The 18,560-nt window shown below is 34.1% G+C and overlaps 1 protein-coding gene across 4 annotated transcripts in view; it reads left to right on the top strand.

Moving 5' to 3' along the window:
• The window catches only part of NBEAL1 (neurobeachin like 1), a 146,276-nt gene that overhangs the window by 93,647 nt on the left and 34,069 nt on the right, over positions 1–18,560 (top strand). For all 4 annotated transcript variants that reach the window (XM_065930782.1, XM_065930781.1, XM_065930783.1 and 1 more), the window contains 8 exons: positions 931–1,088; positions 2,885–3,009; positions 5,453–5,579; positions 11,189–11,337; positions 11,952–12,085; positions 14,677–14,778; positions 16,176–16,271; positions 16,669–16,793. In XM_065930782.1, the coding sequence (XP_065786854.1) occupies positions 931–1,088; positions 2,885–3,009; positions 5,453–5,579; positions 11,189–11,337; positions 11,952–12,085; positions 14,677–14,778; positions 16,176–16,271; positions 16,669–16,793 (1,016 nt within the window). The remainder of the gene's footprint in view (positions 1–930; positions 1,089–2,884; positions 3,010–5,452; positions 5,580–11,188; positions 11,338–11,951; positions 12,086–14,676; positions 14,779–16,175; positions 16,272–16,668; positions 16,794–18,560) is intronic.

Below are 18,560 nucleotides of genomic sequence, written 5' to 3'. Positions count from 1 at the left end.
GATTTGTTTGAAACAAGTTGAATACTATTTTAGTTCCTAATATTTCTTAATTAATCAATGTCAGTGTGAAATCGGTAAACCAGGCTTCCATGCTCAGTCGGTCAGTTGTGTCTGACTCTTTGCAGCCAACCCCTTGGACTGCCAGGCTCCTCTGTCCATAGAATTTTCCATGCAAGAATACTGGAATGGGTTGCTGTTTCTTCCTCCAGAAGATCTTCCCCACCCTGGGATCAAACCCCTGTATTGGCAGACAGATTCTTTACTACTGCGCCACCTGGGAAGTCCTAAACCAGACTTACCTCTTGTCTTTCTGAAAACTTTAGAATTTCAATTTCAAGGTTTAGAGTTTTGTCTTGTTAGAACTTATTACCAGAATCTTACTTTATCCTGAAAGCTGAAATAGGTCTGTGATTTCATTTGCTAGAGAGGATGCTCTTCTGAGAGAAGCACTCCTAATGATAGAATTTTTCACTGTGAGAGATTTACTCCTATAGGTTTCTTTTGTCTTCCGTACTGCCTTTCCGGCCATCAGTAGTAGTGTGGAATGTGGTCCTCTTCCTTTTACTTTATTTGACTTGAGTCAGATTCCAGATGCCTTATAGATCAAAAGATCCCCAAAGAAAATCATTTTACTTGATGGGATACAGTTAGTAATTCTAAGACTTTAATAATCCGATTTTGAGACACTTTACAGTTTTGAAGTTCTTCACATTTTTATTGTTGGCTTGTTATTTTCTTATATTAAAAAAAAATAAGTATTATAGCTAGAGTCATATTAATGATTCTAATGGAATAAGAAAATCATGTTGGTTGCCAGCTTCTTTCATTTTATGATTTTATTGAGTCAGATTTCTAAAATTATAACATTCAAATTTAAACATACCTCTCAATACATGATTCGGTGCTCTTCTTTATTGCTCTTTCTTTCAGGAGTTTTTTGTGGAGCCATTTAATCGAAAAGCACGCCAGGAGAACTTGAGGTATAATAACATGCTGAAACAACTCAGCAGTCAGCAGTTAGCCGCTCTGAGACGCTGGAAGGCAGTCAAGCTTTATCTTACGTGTGAAAGGGGACCTTGGGCTAAAAGGTAGGATTAGCTGTCGTTCATTAAATGCCCTCTGCTTTAGAACTCTGATCTAGAACTTCATGAACCTCTCCCCTGACCTCTCCAATCCAGTTTTTACAAGAGTGCTTTGAACTAATTTGCTTGTCTTTTATGAATGACAGGTTTGGTGAGTGTAGAGCTTGGTGTCTGTGTTTTTCACTGTGGAGTTGTTTCCTTTGCTCTTACCCTTTAACACAGAATTTGTCTTGAATCCATTTACTTCTGTCTTCCTGACGCGACCTCTCTGAGCTAGGGTTACTGATGCTGTGTGTTTGAATATTATACTATTTCTTTACTTGATCAGTCACTTCTGTTTTGCTGAATTATATTACACACACACATTTTTAACAGCCCTTTTTTATTCTAGTAAAATACATTTAATAGAAAATTTGCTCTTTTAACTGCTTTAAAGTGTATAATTTAGTGAGAGTAAGTACATTTCTAATGTTGTGTAATCAGCTTGAGATGAGAGCACTGTCCAACTTGAGAACCTTTTCATCACCTGAAAAAGAAACCCTGGAACTGGTAATAGTCACTGCCTATTAACTCTTGCCCTGATCCCTGGTACCTGCTTGTCTGCTTTCTGTCTCTATGGATTTACCTATTCTGGGTATTTCATATAAGTGAAATCATACAGTAGGTGGCCTTTTGTGCCACTTTCACTTAGCACAGTGTTTTCACTCTGTTGTAGCATGTGTTAGTACTTTCTTTCCTTTTTATGACTGAATAATGTTCATTGTATGAAATGTATGACGGATATTTGGGTTGATTTCTTTGTGACTGTTGTGAATAGTGGGCTTCCCAGTGGCTCAGTGGTAAAGAATCTGCCTGCCAGTGCAGGAGCCACTGGAGACACAGGTTCGATCCCTGGGTTGGGAAGATCCCCTGGAGGGGAAAATGGCAACCCACTGCAGTATTCTTGCCAGGATAATCCTGTGGACCGAGAAGCCTGGCAGACTCTAGTCTATGGAGTTGCAAAGAGTTGGGCACGACTGAGCACGTACACATTGTAAATAGTATTGATGTAAACATCTGTGACCAAGTATGTGCTTCAACGCCTGTGTCTAGTTTTCTTGGTCATATACCTGCAGGCAGCATTGCTGTGGTAATTCTGTATTTAACTTGCTGAAGAGTTGCATAACAGTTTTTCATAGCAGCTGCCCCATTCCTATCAGCAGCTTGAAGGTTCCAGTTTCTCTGCAACCTTACTATAATACTTGTCCTTAAAAAAAAATTTTGTTGCTTATGTTATTGATATCATATTTAAGAAACCATTTTCAAATCCAAAGTAATGAAGATTTACTCCTATGTTTCCCCTGAGAGCTTTAACTCATATTTAGATCTTTGATCCATTTGCAATTATATTATCTTTATTTGTAGTAAAATTATTATTTTATTTTGAAAACTATTTGGAATAAACTCATATATAGCTAGTTAAGAAATTCCTTGTAACAGTGAAAGAGTAAAATATATCAAGCTGTAAGTCTGAAGATTTCTGTTCAAATCTTATTTCTGATGTCTGTAAACTCCATGGCATCTTATGCAAGTAATTTAGCCTGTCTTAGATTCCTTAGGTATAAACTGTTGATACGCATACTAACATTGTATGGGATTGTTAGGATTGTTTGGGTCAAATGAGATACGAATGTGAATGCTTTTATAAAATGATGCCAAAGAAACGTAAAATACATGTTACTTTTTTACTCTGTTTCAATCAACTGATCTTTTGTAATTTTAAGCTAAAATAATTTTGTTTGTTTACTTATGAATATTCATAGGAAACAAAATCCAATTCACTGGAAACTAGCTAATGTAGAAAATTATTCCCGCATGAGACTTAAATTGGTACCAAATTATAATTTCAAAACCCATGAAGAAGCTAGTGCTTTGAGAGATAACCTAGGTGAGTTCCAATGGCTGTTCAATTTTCTGTTGAAGATAATGAGAGTGATGGTAGGGGTTGGTAATTGTTTTTATTAATTGTTTGAAAATTGTTTGTTCTTGAGAGAGGGTGATGTTTTATAATTGATATTTAAATGACTGTCTATGTTGCCTTTGTCAAATCTTAGTCAAATCTAAAATGACTTCCTGTTTCAGTTGATTGCAGTTTTTCAAAGAAAAATATAAACTCATAAAATTACACAGCAGTTGGTGTGAAATGTGTTGTCTCTGTATCCATTATGGTATAGTAAAATACAATACCTGAGCCTTTTGCCTCCTAAAACTGAGGCTAATCTTAAATATATTTCAAATTCTTAGCAACTCTTTAGGTCTTTCTTTTATGACCTAGTCTTTTTATAGAACTCCAGACATTTTAGTATCTAGATGGGTCACTGCCTTTTTTCTAGGGAAAAAAAAAGTGTTTAAAAACTTGTAGCCTAGAGGTATATCAAAACAGATTTTAAAGACTGTCTGTAATTCTTTAGGAAGCCCTTCCTTTATAACCATCTAACTTGACAAATCCTTTTCTTTTTGAAGAAGGGTCTCTGAAATACCCCAAAGTATTAAGAGTCATGTGTATACTAAATTGTAGTTGCTTTACCAAAGCTAGTTGTGCATCTTGTGTTTAATGACTAAGTTATAGATAAAATGAGTACCAATTTTTTAATCTTATTTTAAAAAAATTGCCATAATAAATTGGCCTGTACAGTAAGTGCCATAAAAATAAGAGAACTATCATGCCTGCCATTTCAAATCTTACATTCTGAAATAAATGAGACTCAGTAATTTTCCTTACTGTAAAATAATGGCCTTTTCCCTGATAAAAACACTAACTTTGAGAATCTCTTACATAGGAATGGTCACTTGCATACAAGTTTGTTCTCCCTGTTTGTGTCCTGAGACTATTATACTTTTCTACCCCTTGAAATTTTATACTTGTCACTCAGAAAACATCTTTTGGTGAATAACTTCAATTTAGTAGCACTTAAGGGATAGTATTCTCTATTTTTCTTCTTTTCCGTCAGGAAATATCACTCCAGGAAATTCCTTGTCCCTTTCCTCTCCTTCTTCATCCCTCTTAACACATGTACACAGATAAAATTTTATGTTTCTTCTTCTTGGTCACAGTTGTTTTAAGTTCAGGAAGACCAGTGTCCTTTCTCTTTTTCCATCTCTTTCTCTCTTTACCTAGTTTTCAAAATTATCCCAGGTATAATGGTGATAATAAAATTGTACAGAAGTAAGAAATACATTCCAAAGTGAAATTGGTAATAGTAGAAAACCAGTGGTATCAGTCTTTAAAACTTATAAAGTTCCCTGAAGCTTACTTCAGATTTAACTGCAGAGTGTTTTACCCACTCCATATGTTTGTCTATAAGTATTTTCATCAAAATCATTCTATTTATATCAGATTATCTAGACTTGTATGTGATCAAAGCAGATTTATAAAGGAAAAATGCAACTGTACGTTAGGTTCATTCAGTTTATGTGTCAGAGCAAGGATACCATTTGAGAAATTGAGCATTTTTATTGTCTTTACAATGTTTTGTTATTTAGCATGAATTATTTTTATTTTCTAAATATGCGATATCTATATTCATAGTTAAACATATGAACTTTTTCCAGTCCTATCTATAAATTATGTATATATTTTCATTACTACTTTTATGCCACTCAGATAATTGAGAGGTAAATGTACAGTAAGGATAGCTACTATTTATTTTATGTATAATGTGATGTATCTCCATTTCACAGTTACAGAAACATAGGTTCAGAGGGGTCATGTGGTTAATAAGTGGAATTTGAATTTAGGTTTACCACTTCACAACCCATGTTCTTTCCATTGCACTAGCCTAGCCTTCTTACATAATGTGTAGTTCATTACATTTGTGGTATATATGTGTATCAGAATTATCTATTCCATGTATTCCAGAAAGGAACACTTCAGAATGGCCTATATATTATCTTTCAGTTAACAATAATTTTTCACATTCTTTCTTAATATTTCTATAGTACAAATGCACAGTAAGGATAATGCTATTGAATTAATGTCGTGAGAATAACACTTGCTTATTGGCATGCTTTAGAAGTAAATATGGTTAAAGAGATTGCTTGGCCTATTTCTGAAACATAAATAATACCATCATTAAAAACAAATACCATTTTAAAAACATTTATTCCATTTGTTATATGTATAATAATTTTAAAAAATCAGTTAAGCAGCATAGATAACTCTAAATCATGTATAACAGCTTTTCTGTAGTAAATCACTTTTTTATCTTAGAAAATTTCAAGCACCTTCTTATAATACACATTATTACATATAATTAACAGTCAGAAATTACAGAAGGACTCTGATATGATTTTTCTAGTTTGTGTTTAACAGATATTTTATGTTTAAACAGGTATCCAACACTCACAGCCTTCCAGTGATTCATTGCTTCTGGAAGTGGTGAAACAAGTAAAAGTTAGTGATATGGAGGAGGATAAATTGGATCTTCCTGAAGAGGAAATAACAGCCAGAGTAAATATGTATGTATCAGTACTTGAGAGAATTTGAGATTACTTTATTCTGAGAAATAGACTTGTACAATTGTGGAAAATAGTTGCTTGAAATTATAATACTATACATTTCCAGGATCCAATAGTTAATACTATATCAACTGTTAGGAGTCTATCAGTGTCAACTGAAACCATTGAAGGCTTCTTAGAACTGGGTTAATTTGGAGCTGGACCTTGAGATCAGAAAATATTTTGAGCTGAATGATAATAAAAACATTACCAAATTTATAGGATGACGGTGAAGTGTTTAGATGGTAAGTATAGCACAAAATATAAGCTCTTAAGCAAAAGGAAGAAATTACAAAGATAAAAGCAGAAGTCCATGAAAGAGAAAATCAAACAAGAAAAAGAAAAAGTAAAAAAAAGCTGGTCATTAAAAATCAGATAAGTGAACAATAAACCTCTAGCTAGACTATTTAGGAGGTAAAGACAGCATAAATTACCAGTATCAGGAATGAAAGAGGAGAAAACATTACCGATATTAAAATGATTAAAAAGAAATACATTAAAATAATTAAAAGAAAATGACAACTTTATGCCAATAAATTTGACAATTTAAATGAAATGGACAAATTCCTTGAAAAATATAACATATCAGACCTCTACCTGGAAAAAATATATACCCTGAATAACCTTAGATATATTTAAAATTTTTGAATTTGTAGTTTAAAAACTTCCCCTGTGCTTCTGTTGCTCAGTTGTATTCAACTCTTTGTGACTCTGTGGACTGTAGCCCACCAGGCTCCTCTGTCCATGGGTATTCCGAAGGCAAGGATACTGGAGTGGGTTGCCGTGCCCACATCCAGGAGATCTTCCCAATCCAGGCATCAAACCAGGTCTCCCGCATTGCAGGCAGATTCTTTCCCATCTGAACCACCAGGGAAGCCCAAAAACTTCCCCTGAGCAAATGTAAAACATTTTCATTTCTCATGTCTGCTTTGTTTTATTACCGTAATATTAAACCTTTATATATTTTAAGCCCAACAGCACAGCTTATGCTGTTAGTGTTTTATGCACTTGTCTTAAAATCAGTTGAGAAGAAAAAACTATGTAATTATGTTTTCCTTTATTTTTCTTTATATTTGCCTGCATAATTACCTATCTATACACTTTATTTCCTTGTGTACATTCATATTACCATCTGGTGCATTTCCTTTAAGCCTGAAGGACTCTCTTCAGTATTTCTTATAAAGAATATCTGTAAGCCACACATTATCTTAGTCTTTTGTCACCTGTGGAGATTTTTGTCTTCATTTTTGGCTGCTTTTTTAAAAACATATATTTTTTGAAAATTGAGATTCACTTAGTATAAAATTTACCATTTTAAAGTGTACAGTTCAGTGGCTCTTTAGTCTCTTCACAGAGTCGTGCAGTGTCACCACTATCTAGTCCAAGAACATTTCCATCACTCCAAAAGCAGATCTTATACTTTTCAGTAATCGGTCCCAATTTTCCCTCCCTGCATCCTCTAGCAATGGTTTATTGGCTTTCTTTCAGTATGGATTTGCCTGTGTTCAATATTTCATGTATTTCATATAATATGTTGCCTTTCAGTATAGGTGACTCAGGCGGTAAAGAATTTTCCTGCAATGCAGAAGACTCCGATTCAGTCACTGGGATGGAAAGATCCCCTGGAGAAGGGAATGGCTACCCACTCCAGTATTCTTACCTGGAGAATTCCATGGACAGAGGAGCCTGGCAGGCTACAGACCATGGGGTCACAAAGAGTCAGACACGACTGAGCGACTAACATTTTTACTTTTTTTTCCATAGTATTTCCAGGGTTTAATCCAGGTCATTGCATCTAACAATATTTAATTTGTTTTTTTTGGCTAAATAGTATTCCATTATATGAATATATTATTTTTGTTTATCTGTTCATCAGTTGATGGACATTTCTGTAGTTTCTATTTTCTTGATGATTATGAATAATATTGCTTTGAATATTCATGTATACATTTTTGTGTCAACTTATATTTTCAGTTATCTTGAGTATAAAAAAAAAACTTGGATTTGTTGACCATGTGCTAATTCTATGTTTAACCTTTTGAGGAATTATGAAGTAGTTTTCACAATGCCATTTTACATTTCAGCAATGTATGAAAGTTCTAATTTTCATATTAGATTCTTCAATCCATTCAAGCGTCTGTTATTCTCTTTTTTTTTTAAGTCTAAATTACTTTATTTATTATTTCTGGCTGTTCGGTATCTTTGTTACTGCACAGGCTTTTTTCCAGTTGCATTGTGTGGGGTCTGTTTTCTAGTTGTGGTGCACAGGCTTCTCTCTGCAGTGGCTGCTTTCATTGCAGAGCATGGGCTGTGGAGCTCGAGAGCTTCAGTACTTGTGGCATGTGGATGCAGTTGCAGTTCCCAGGCCCCATACCACAGGCTCAGTAGTTGTAGCACATGGGCTTAATGTCCTGCAGCATGTGGGATCTTCCCGGATCAGGAGTTGAACACATGTCTTCTGCCTTCGCAGGCAGATTCTTTACCACTGAGCCACCAGGGAAGCCCTCTCTGTTGTTTTTGTAAAATTTCTTATATCATTCTTGAAGGTGGTGGGCTTCCCTGGTAGCTCAGATGGTAAAGTGTCTGCTTGCAATGCGGGAGACACGGCTTTGATCTCTAAGAAGATCCCCTGGAGGAGGAAATGGAAACCGACTCCAGTATGCTTGCCTGGGAAATCCCATGGACAGAGGAGCCTGACAGGCTACAGTCCATGGGGTCTCAAAGAGTTGGACATGACTGAGCAACTTCACTTTCAGAAGGTGGTATCTAGTGGTTTTAATCTGCAGTTCCCTAATGACCAGTGATGCTGAGCATCTTTTCATATGTTTTTTGGCCATTTGTATGTCTTTTTTGGAGAAATCTTTATGAAGATCTTTTTTGCACTTTTTAATTGAGTTGTCTTTTTGTTACTGAGTTGTAAGTGTTCTTTATATATTTTAGCAACAAGTTCTTTATTAAATATAGGATTTACAAAAATGTTCTTCTATTAAATTGGGTTTTTCACTTTTTTGTTGGTATTTTTAATTTTGATGAATTTCCTTTTATCTATTTTTTTCCTAAGAGATTTTTTTTTTTTTATTGATCACGCGAAGTCTTTTCAGTCTGTCCATAGCATTTTTTTTCATGTCTCATATCCTTTATCTATTTATTTTCCAATTATTTTCATTAGTTGGAGGCTAATTACTTTACAGTATTGTAGTGGCTTTTGCCATACATTGACATGAATCAGCCATGGATTTACATGTGTTCTCCATCCTGAACCACCCTTCCACCTCCCTCCCCATCTCATCCCTCTGGGTCATCTCAGTGCACCAGCCCTGAGCACTTGTCTCATGCATCCAACCTGGGCTGGTGATCTGTTTCACACTTGATAATATACATGTTTCGATGCTGTTCTCTCAGATCATCCCATCCTCGCCTTCTCCCATAGAGTCCAAAAGTCTGTTCTGTACATCTTTGTCTCTTTTTCTGTCTTGCATATAGGGTTATTGTTACCATCTTTCTGAATTCCATATATATGCGTTAGTATACTGTATTGGTATTTTTCCTTCTGGCTCTGTATAATGGGCCCCAGTTTCATCCACCTCATTAGAACCGATTCAAATGAATAAGAGTTTTATATTTTATCTCTTATGTTAGGTCTTTGGTGCATTTTGTGTTAATTTTTGTATGTGGTATGATGTAGAGATCTGTATTAATTCTTTTGCATGTGACTAGTTGTCTGAGCACTGTTGCTTTCTTTGATGGGTAGTTTTGCTGGTTATAGAATGCTCGGTTGACAACTTATTTACTGTATTGAGATGCTTTAAAGTTATTCTTTTTGTCCTTAGCTTTTATCACCTTGACCTTCTGTCCATGTATGGATATCTTCGTGTTTATCCTGCTTGGAGTTCACTGAGCTTCTTGGATGTGTAGATTAAATTCTTTCATATTTGAGAAATTGCTACCATTATTTTTTCAAATATATCTTGACCTTTTTCTCTGTTCTCTCCTTCTGGGTCTTCCTTTGCACTTAGGTTGTTTTGCATGATAGAACCCTCTGAGGTTCTTTCACTCTGCTTAATTCTTTTTTTCATTCTATTCATCAGGTTGGACAATTTCTTTCTGATCTATCTTCAAGAGCTCTGCTTCTTTCTCTTGCAAGTTCAGACATGCTGTTGAGTCTTTCTGGTGAATTTATCATTTAGTTATTATATTTTTCAATTTCAGAATTTCTCATTTGGTTCCTTTTTATAAATATGTGTATAATTGCTATCTCTTTATTATAATCTCTCTATGACTAGACCTTTCTGCCATAATACACTTTGGTTCTTTAAACATAGTTTTCTTTAGTTCTTTTCATGTATTTTATTATTATTATTTTTTTAGTTCTTTTCATGTATTTTTATGATAGCTGCCTTCTTGTCTTTGTGTACTAAGTTGAACTTATGAGGTCCTCCCAGAAACAGTTTCTTTTTACTTCTTTTAAGTTCATGGTCCATAGTTTCCTGTTTCTTGCTATGTCTCATAATCTTTGCGAAACCCATACATTAAAAAAAAAATTATATCCACTTTGGATTCTGAGCTCCTCCCTTGCTTTTGGTTGTTGTTATTGTATTTTTGTTTGTCTCATGACTTTGGTAGATTAAGTCTGTGGAGTCTGTTTTACCTGTAGTGAATGCCATTGATGTCTGTACTTACTGGGTTTTTGTTTTGTTTTATTTTTAAAGTTCTGCTTATTGGGGGTTGCCTCTGGATCAGCATAGCTTAGTGGTCAGACAGTAATTAGTTTGTGCTTGTGTCAAACCCCTTGATCAGTAATACTGCCACTCTTTGCCACTGGATCTGTAAGTGGTTTAGGGAATTCATTCAAATTTGGTGATTCACACATCCGCCCTGACTTTTACTATGATTGTAAAGTTTCACATTCAGCCAAGAATGAGGAGCTAAGTCTCAAGTTTATAATTTATTCTGAGTATCACTTTGTTTAGGTTATAAGCAAAATATGGTGAATATTTCTTCAGAACTTATTTTAATATTACAAACAGATCAGTTTCAATAATATCTTTTGTTGGCATAAGTAGGTTCTTTTGTTCATATAATTTTAATAATTTAAAAATATTTCCTTGATTTTTTTTAGCAAACTGAGTAGACTTGGTTGTCTAGGGAGCTCTTTGATTTGGGTAGATTTTTTTAGTGATCCTTTTAATGGGGTTTTATTTTCTTTCTTCAATGACTAGTAAATTCAGTGGATGTCAGTCTCATTCATTTTCAAATGAAAAGCCAGAACTCTTTCATAGAATATAAATAAGCAACAGACTATCTACTGCCTTAGGTCACTTATTTCTCGATTTCATCACTGTGAAGTTTAGAATTTCACTATTTAGGAAAACATTCTGCTTAGCTTTAAGGATTGCAGTATTACCTGTTAGGTTGGTGAAATATGCAGTGGACTGTTTTTTGTAGAAAATTCAAGTACCCTTTCTTGGATAGTGATTTCACAGAAATGAGATTTGAATTTGAATATGATGTTCTTTTCCATTTATCCAGAATACACTGTTGGATCTTTTTTGTTTGTTTTCCCCCTTCAGTGATGAGAAGGAAGAACAGAATCAAAAAGAAAAATTGGTGTTAGCAGAAGACTGTGAACTCATTACAATCATTGATGTAATTCCTGGCAGATTAGAAATCACTACTCAACACATTTACTTCTATGATGGCAGCACTGAAAAAGAAGATGGTGAGGAGTTCTGGGGGAATAATTTCTGTTGTTCAATAGTTAAGTATCCAGTTTATCAATCATTAATGAGAAGAAAGCAATAAGATGGGCCTGTAAAATTGTAGTCTCTCATGTAAAGGGAGAGATGGAAAGTCAGTATGGGATTAAATTCATTATTCAACAGTGTACTGAGGCGAATGCTGCTTTTTTATTATCAAAGTTTTTTAAAAGGTTTGCCTAGTGGGGATTGCTATAAATTTAAGTTATAAATGCAATATTTAATTTATATGTACTCTTGTTCCTATAGGTTTCTCATCTAATCCTTTATCTGAAAATAAAAAGATATTTAAATCTAAGCTGCTAACATAAAGAGAAAAGGGAAAATGTTTCTAAGATACAATATTCAGAGTTATTCTCTATTCCAATGGAAAGGAAGTAGAAAAAGCTATAGAATTTTAAAATAGTTTTATAAGAAATAGTTTAAACATGCAATGCATTTAACAGATGGTTTTTATCATGTAGAGATTGAATTCTTTTTCCCTAAACACTATTCTTGTCAGGAAAAGGAGATATTTTCTGCATAGCATAAGTAACTTTATGTGGTCCACAGTCACAAGATTTTTTTCTGTTTTCAGGAGTAGGCTTTGATTTCAAGTGGCCTCACTCTCAAGTTCGAGAGATTCACCTACGACGGTACAACTTAAGGAGGTCAGCCCTTGAGATTTTTCATGTTGACCAATCCAACTACTTTCTCAATTTCAAAAAGGAGGTATGTAAAAGGCTACCTTTCTCCTAGACTGTTAGCTTGAAATAATTTTCCAACTAGTAAGCTGTAATGAAACTTTACATTCTGTTCTTCCACTGAGTCAGAATATTAGAGAAAAAAGATACATACTTTGGGACTAAGCAACATATGAATTTTTGTTGGGATTTATGTTTGAGTGTTTGGAGGATATTTTATATATAGGTAGATAAAGAAGTCAGTAGAGTTTTGAATGTCAGCAAATAGATGTCTTACAGTATCCAATTGTGAAATAATATGGTATATATATGATATAATTGGGTTTATGATATTAGTTTGGATTGAATTCAACAATAATGGAGTAATCAGAAAAAAAAAATAATGGAGCATGTAGTTCTAGGAATAGTGTAAATTCTTAAATAGTATAAGCAGTTAAGAGATTGCCACTAAATTCAGGTTCCCTGGATCCAAAACCATTCCACCACTAGCAGTATAACCTTTCGCAGATTACTTGCTCTCGACCTTCCTTCCCTTTGGCATATACTTGAGGCCAGACTTGCATCACAGTTTGAGAGCTTTCTTTTACCTTGCCTAGCTTTCTCTCCATTTTCTCTCTCTGGTATCTCTCCTAATAAAATCCTCCATGTTCAATTCTGTCTTAGCACTTGCTTCTCAGATTACCTGGATTCAGTTCAGTTCAGTTCAATCGCTCAGTCGTGTCTGACTCTTTGCGACCCCATGGACTGCAGCATGCCAGTCCTCCCTGTCTATCACCAACTTCCGGAGTTTACTCAAACTCATGTCCATTGAGTCGGTGATGCCATCCAACCATCCCATCCTCTGTCGTCCCCTTCTCCTCCTGCCTTCATTTTTTCCCAGCATCAGGGTCTTTTCCAATGAGTCAGTTCTTCACATCAGGTAGTCAAACTATTGGAGTTTCAGCTTCAGCATCAATCCTTCCAATGAATATTCAGGACCAATTTCCTTTAGGATTGACTGGTTGGATCTCCTTGCAATCCACGGGACTTTTAAGAGTCTTCTCCAATACCACAGTTCAAGAGCATCAATTCTTCGGTGCTCAGCTTTCTTTATAGTCCAATTCTCACATCCATACATGCCTACTGGAAAAACCATAGCTTTGACTAGATGGACCTTTGTTGGCAAAGTAATGTCTCTACTTTTTAATATGCTGTCTAGGTTTGTCATAACTTTTCTTCCAAGGAGCATGCGATTAGCAGAGTCAGTAACTTTTCTTCCAAGGACCTGGATTAGCAGAGTCAATAAGTTTCTATTCATTTCTATTCATTTGAGATCCAGGTATATTTATAAATGAGATCCATGTATATTTATAAGTAATTTGATTCAGACCTTTGAGAAACATTTTTCTATTTTTACAAAAGGGGAAATTTTCACTATTAAAAATAAATTTTCATCCATAGGAAAATACAATGTAGGTGTTTTTTAGAAAGCTATTTTATGTAATTAGACTAAGCACACTCCTATTTGTATGTAGTTTTTTTTTTTTTAAATTTATTATATTTGGCTGCACCAGATCTTAGAGTTGCAGCATGTGAACTCTTAGTTGTGGCATGTGAAATCTTGTTCCCTTACCGGGGATTGAATCCAAGCCCCCTACACTGGGAGCTCGGCATCTTAGCCACTGGACCACCAGGGAAGTCTCTTGTGTATAGTCTTTAAAGCATATTTATATGTGGTACCCAATCTTCATAACAATCTTCAGATTAGATATGGAAAATTCCATTCTTTTTTTATAGATGAGGAAGCTGAAGTTCAAAGATTAATTTTATTTCTTTACACTTGCCTAGCCCTGAATAATCCACAAAACTGTAAAGGGTAGAGATTATTATATTGAATACACAGATGAGACTCAGTAAATTAATTGATTTGTCCAGATGATTAGTAAATGACAGAACTAGATTTAAACTGGAAGTGAGCTAGTTTTCTGATAAAATGTGTAACGATTACTCTATTTATACACTGTAACATTCTAAAAAAAAATGTGTGTCATAAATTTGTTAAGCCTAGTAAAATAAAGAAGTTAAAACTGTAATCTTCTGTTTAAGTGAAATGTTCAGAATAGGCAAATCCATAGTGACAGAAAGTTTAGTGATTGTCAGAGGACGAAAGGGAAATTGGGGAGTGATGGCTCATAAGTATGTAGTTTCTTTTGAGGCTGACGTAAATGTCCCAGAGTTAGATAATGTGACTAGTATGACCCGGAGAGATGGAATGGGGAGGGAGGTGGGAGAGGGGTTCAGGGTGGGAAACACATGTAAATCCATGGCTGATTCATATCAATGTATGGCAAAAACCACTACAATATTGTAAAGTAATTAACCTCCAACTAATATAAAGAAATGAAAAAAAAAAAAAAGGCAAAAAAGTTTTTTTAATTTAAAAATTAAAAAAATTTAAGGTGAATACTTGTATAACTCTGTGAATATTTTTTTTTAAAAGAGAAAAACTCCACCGAATTGTATACTTTAAAAGGGTGAATTTATGGTATGTGAATTATATCTCAATAAATCTGTTAATAAAGCCATAATCCTGTTTTGTCATAATCTATTTTAACCTGTAAAGTGTTATTTTTTTAATAGGTTAGGAACAAAGTATATAGCAGACTGTTGTCACTTCATTCTCCAAATAGCTATGGAACCAGATCACCACAGGAGTTATTCAAAGCATCAGGACTGACACAGGTAGGAAATTTTAAGTCACTGTTTGGTATTAATTTTATATCTTAGACTTTTGCCTAGAAGTAAATCTTCCTTCTGACTATTTTATTTTGATTATGCAGCTGCTGTTCTTCCATTCGGGTGATCTTTTGAATTGTCTTTGAATCTTTCTCTTTCCCTCACACATAAGAGTGCCCTGTCCTCCAGCTCCCATAGCGTTCAGTTCATGGGCATATCTTATAACTTCTTCTTTCATTATAATGTTCCTTTAAAAAAATAATGTGGGACTTTTCTTAATGATAAAAATAATCCATGCACAAGAGAAAATGAGAAAATACAAGGCACCTTGGAATACAGGCAGAAAAAATTTTCTCCAATCTTTCCGTCTGCCAAAGCTAACCAATGCTTCCACGCATTTATCCTCGTATAATCCCAACATCTCTTGAATTTGCATTGTCAGAAGCCAAGGGAAGGCTTTTGCTTTTTGCTCTCTGGTGGTGGTAGTAGTCTCCTAGTTAGGTTCTCTGCCTCCTGGCTCTCCTCTTCCTCCTACATAAGTGTTCATCTTAATCTTTAAACGTTGCTCTTGTTCAAAAGCCATCAGCAATTCCTTCCTATTGTTTATGGAATAAGTTTTATTTAAAAGTACATTCCCTGCTTTCTGTGGTATAAACTTTTATTCATTAAAGTACTGATTCCTCAATTTGGCACGTAAGTTAACTATTAATGGGCTTTCTGTATAGATAGATTCATTTCTCACCATTTCTACATGTCTTTTGCTTGAGGCACACAGTAAACTTAAAGGTGTATGTTAATCTGTCTTCAAAAAAAATGCTTGAGCATATTCACACTGTGTAGAGTAACTAGTAGGCTATATTTAACAAGGTGATTAAAAAATAACAATTATGTCTTTCTTTAGAAAGTTTTTATATCTGTTACAGCAAAATCTCACCTACCTTTACTATATAAAGGAATTTTTCTGAGCAGAGATATAATAATGTTATTTAAAATTTGTAGATCATTTAAGTACACTGAGATACTGATATTTTAATATTTATACTTATGAAGATTTCAGTTAATGACAAAAATTTAAAATTTTGGCAGTCCTTCTAGAATTAAACATTTTTATATTAAAATAAAATATTTTTTAACTAAAGAAAAGACTTAATTATTATAGGAGATCTTTTAGACTGCAGTGTGAGGACTTTCTTTTCCTTTTCTAAAGACCAGTTTTTAAAAGGAAGTGAACTTTAGGAGAAGTATGTTGATTTTTCTCCGTTAAATCTTTTTTAAAAAACTTAACCTCTTTTATCAGAAAGAGGATAGAGATAATGGATGCAAGATTATTTCAGTACTGTCAGTAATAGTTATTGATTTCTAAGAGATGTAGACTAATTTTGATTTTTTTCTGTGCTATCTAGAAATGGGTAAACAGAGAGATATCAAATTTTGACTACCTCATTCAGTTAAATACAATGGCAGGACGAACTTATAATGACCTTGCACAGTATCCTGTGGTGAGTTTTATAAAAATCCTGTAAATATACACTTACCTTTCAATTTTATTATATACAAAAATATAAGTGGCTTATATCTAGTTTTTATTTTTAAAAAGATGTAAAAACTATTTTTGCCTTTCTATTTATTTCTTACCCTGCTATTGTCAAGAAGTATATAAGTATGAAGGGCATTTTGAAAATGAAAGCCTTTTTGCTTTCATTTCATTTAGAATATTTCAATGGAATTACAGGAGATAATGCTTCTGGTTATTGAGCTAAAGATGAATAAACATTTGCAACAGGGAAAAAGTAAAGACTGTCCCTTTTTGTCTTTAGAAAAGTGTTTGATATTAGTTACGGAGCTGGTAGCTTCCCTTGGAAAGAATGTCTAAATTGTAAATTGTGGCTCTTTTAGTTCCCCTGGATTTTACAAGATTATACTTCAGAAGAGTTGGATCTTAATAACCCATCTGTATTTCGAGATCTATCCAAACCAATTGGGGTAGTTAATGACAAAAATGCCAAAGCCATGAGAGAAAAGTAAGTGCCTTTCATCTGCTTTGATAGATGTACCCATAGCAGTTTGAATTTGTATTGATTTCTCCTATGGCTAACCAAGTGTTACTTTTTAAAAAATGCACAACTACTTTTGCTAATTAGAGTCTGATAATTCCTTCCCTAAGTTTTCTTGAAAATGTTGTCAGTTGTCTTTCAAATGTCTTAACTATAGTCTGTGTCCCTTCATTACCAAATTTAAATTAATGTTGTTTAGAATTTCTTTTCTCCTTGTAATAAGAGAGTGAAATCATAAAAAGAAAAACAAATGTCATGTATTAATGCATATGTATGAAATATCTAGAAAGGTGGTACAGATGAGCCTGTTCACAGGGCCGGGATAGAGATGCAGACAGAGAGAGCCGACTTGTGGACACCGCGGGGGTTGGGCTGGCAGAGTGTGGGATTATTGCCAGAGTAGCACTGACATGTAAGCGGAACCTTGTGTGGCATAGACAGCCGGTGGGAAGCTGCTCAGTGCACCGGGAGCTCAGCTCTGTGCTGTGATGGCGTGGAGCTGAGGGATGGGGGGAGAGGGGAGGGAGGCTCAGCAGAGAGGGCATGTGTGTGCGCACAGCTGATTCACCTTGTCCTACAGCAGAAGCTAAGACAACATTGCAAAACAACTGTCTATCCAGTTAAAAGATAAAAAGTATGTGTGCAACGGTGGAATTCTTCATCCCTGGGTATTTTTTACTTAATAACTTGCTAATCTAACATTTGCATCTGATGTACTATTTTGGTAGATACCAAATTAATAATACTAATCTTTTCAGTAATAATGTGAATAAAGAACAGTGAAATGTAAGAAAATTTAGAAAGTAACATTTGAAAGGAAAGAAAATATTTATAGTTATATATATTTATGATCCATCCTGTCAATGTCTCATAATTTTTTTTTTATTCAAAGCAAGTGGCTGACAAGTAAAAGAATAATTTTAATTTTCCTTTTTCTCCATGTGAACTTATGGATAACTTCCAGTAATAAAGACAAAGTTTTTGCAAACAAAAACTTAGTTGTAGATTTTTTTGAGAGTTGATAGTACGTTTTTGTTTTTTTTTTTTTAAATAAATAAAAAGTACGTTTTTCCTTTTTATTTGCAAATCATCCGTAAGACCTTTTTGCAGTTTAATATTTGATTTACTAATGGACTTTTGCTGTATGTATATTACCTCACTGCTATTAGTCAAACTACTAACACTGTTCCATAGGAAATACATTTCATATAGGTTAACTTATTTTGTAGATAATGGAAGATACAATTTATGCTTCAATAATATGTTTTTCTGCATAGGTACAAATGACTTTGGCCTAAAAACTCTCTTTATTTTCCTGAGTATTAATGATTTCTATGTAAAAAGGAAATTGACCTTAGCTTGACAAATTGATTAGTATTTTGGTTTAAATTTTTAATGTGTATTGCTTCCAAAAAACTGTTCATTCTAATTTAGATTTTATCCCCACTAACTCAGATGTCACCATTCAGAGCAATTACAATATTAGTGATAGTGTTTGAAGAGTTATTATATATATGCCCTTTGCTAGTAATCTGACTTAGACCTTCTTTCTATTCCACTGTCTGCTTTTTTTTTTTAATTTTATTGGAGTATAGTTGATTTACAGTGTTGTGTTAGTTTCAGGTATCCAACAACGTGATTCAGTAATACACACATATATTCATTCTTATTCAGATTTTTTCTCATATAGTTTATCACAGAATATTGAATAGAGTTCCTTGTGCTATACACATC

The sequence above is a fragment of the Muntiacus reevesi genome, chromosome 3 (assembly GCF_963930625.1).
Source record: "Muntiacus reevesi chromosome 3, mMunRee1.1, whole genome shotgun sequence".
NCBI lineage: Eukaryota > Metazoa > Chordata > Mammalia > Artiodactyla > Cervidae > Muntiacus > Muntiacus reevesi.
This window is presented reverse-complemented; position numbering and strand designations above follow the sequence as displayed.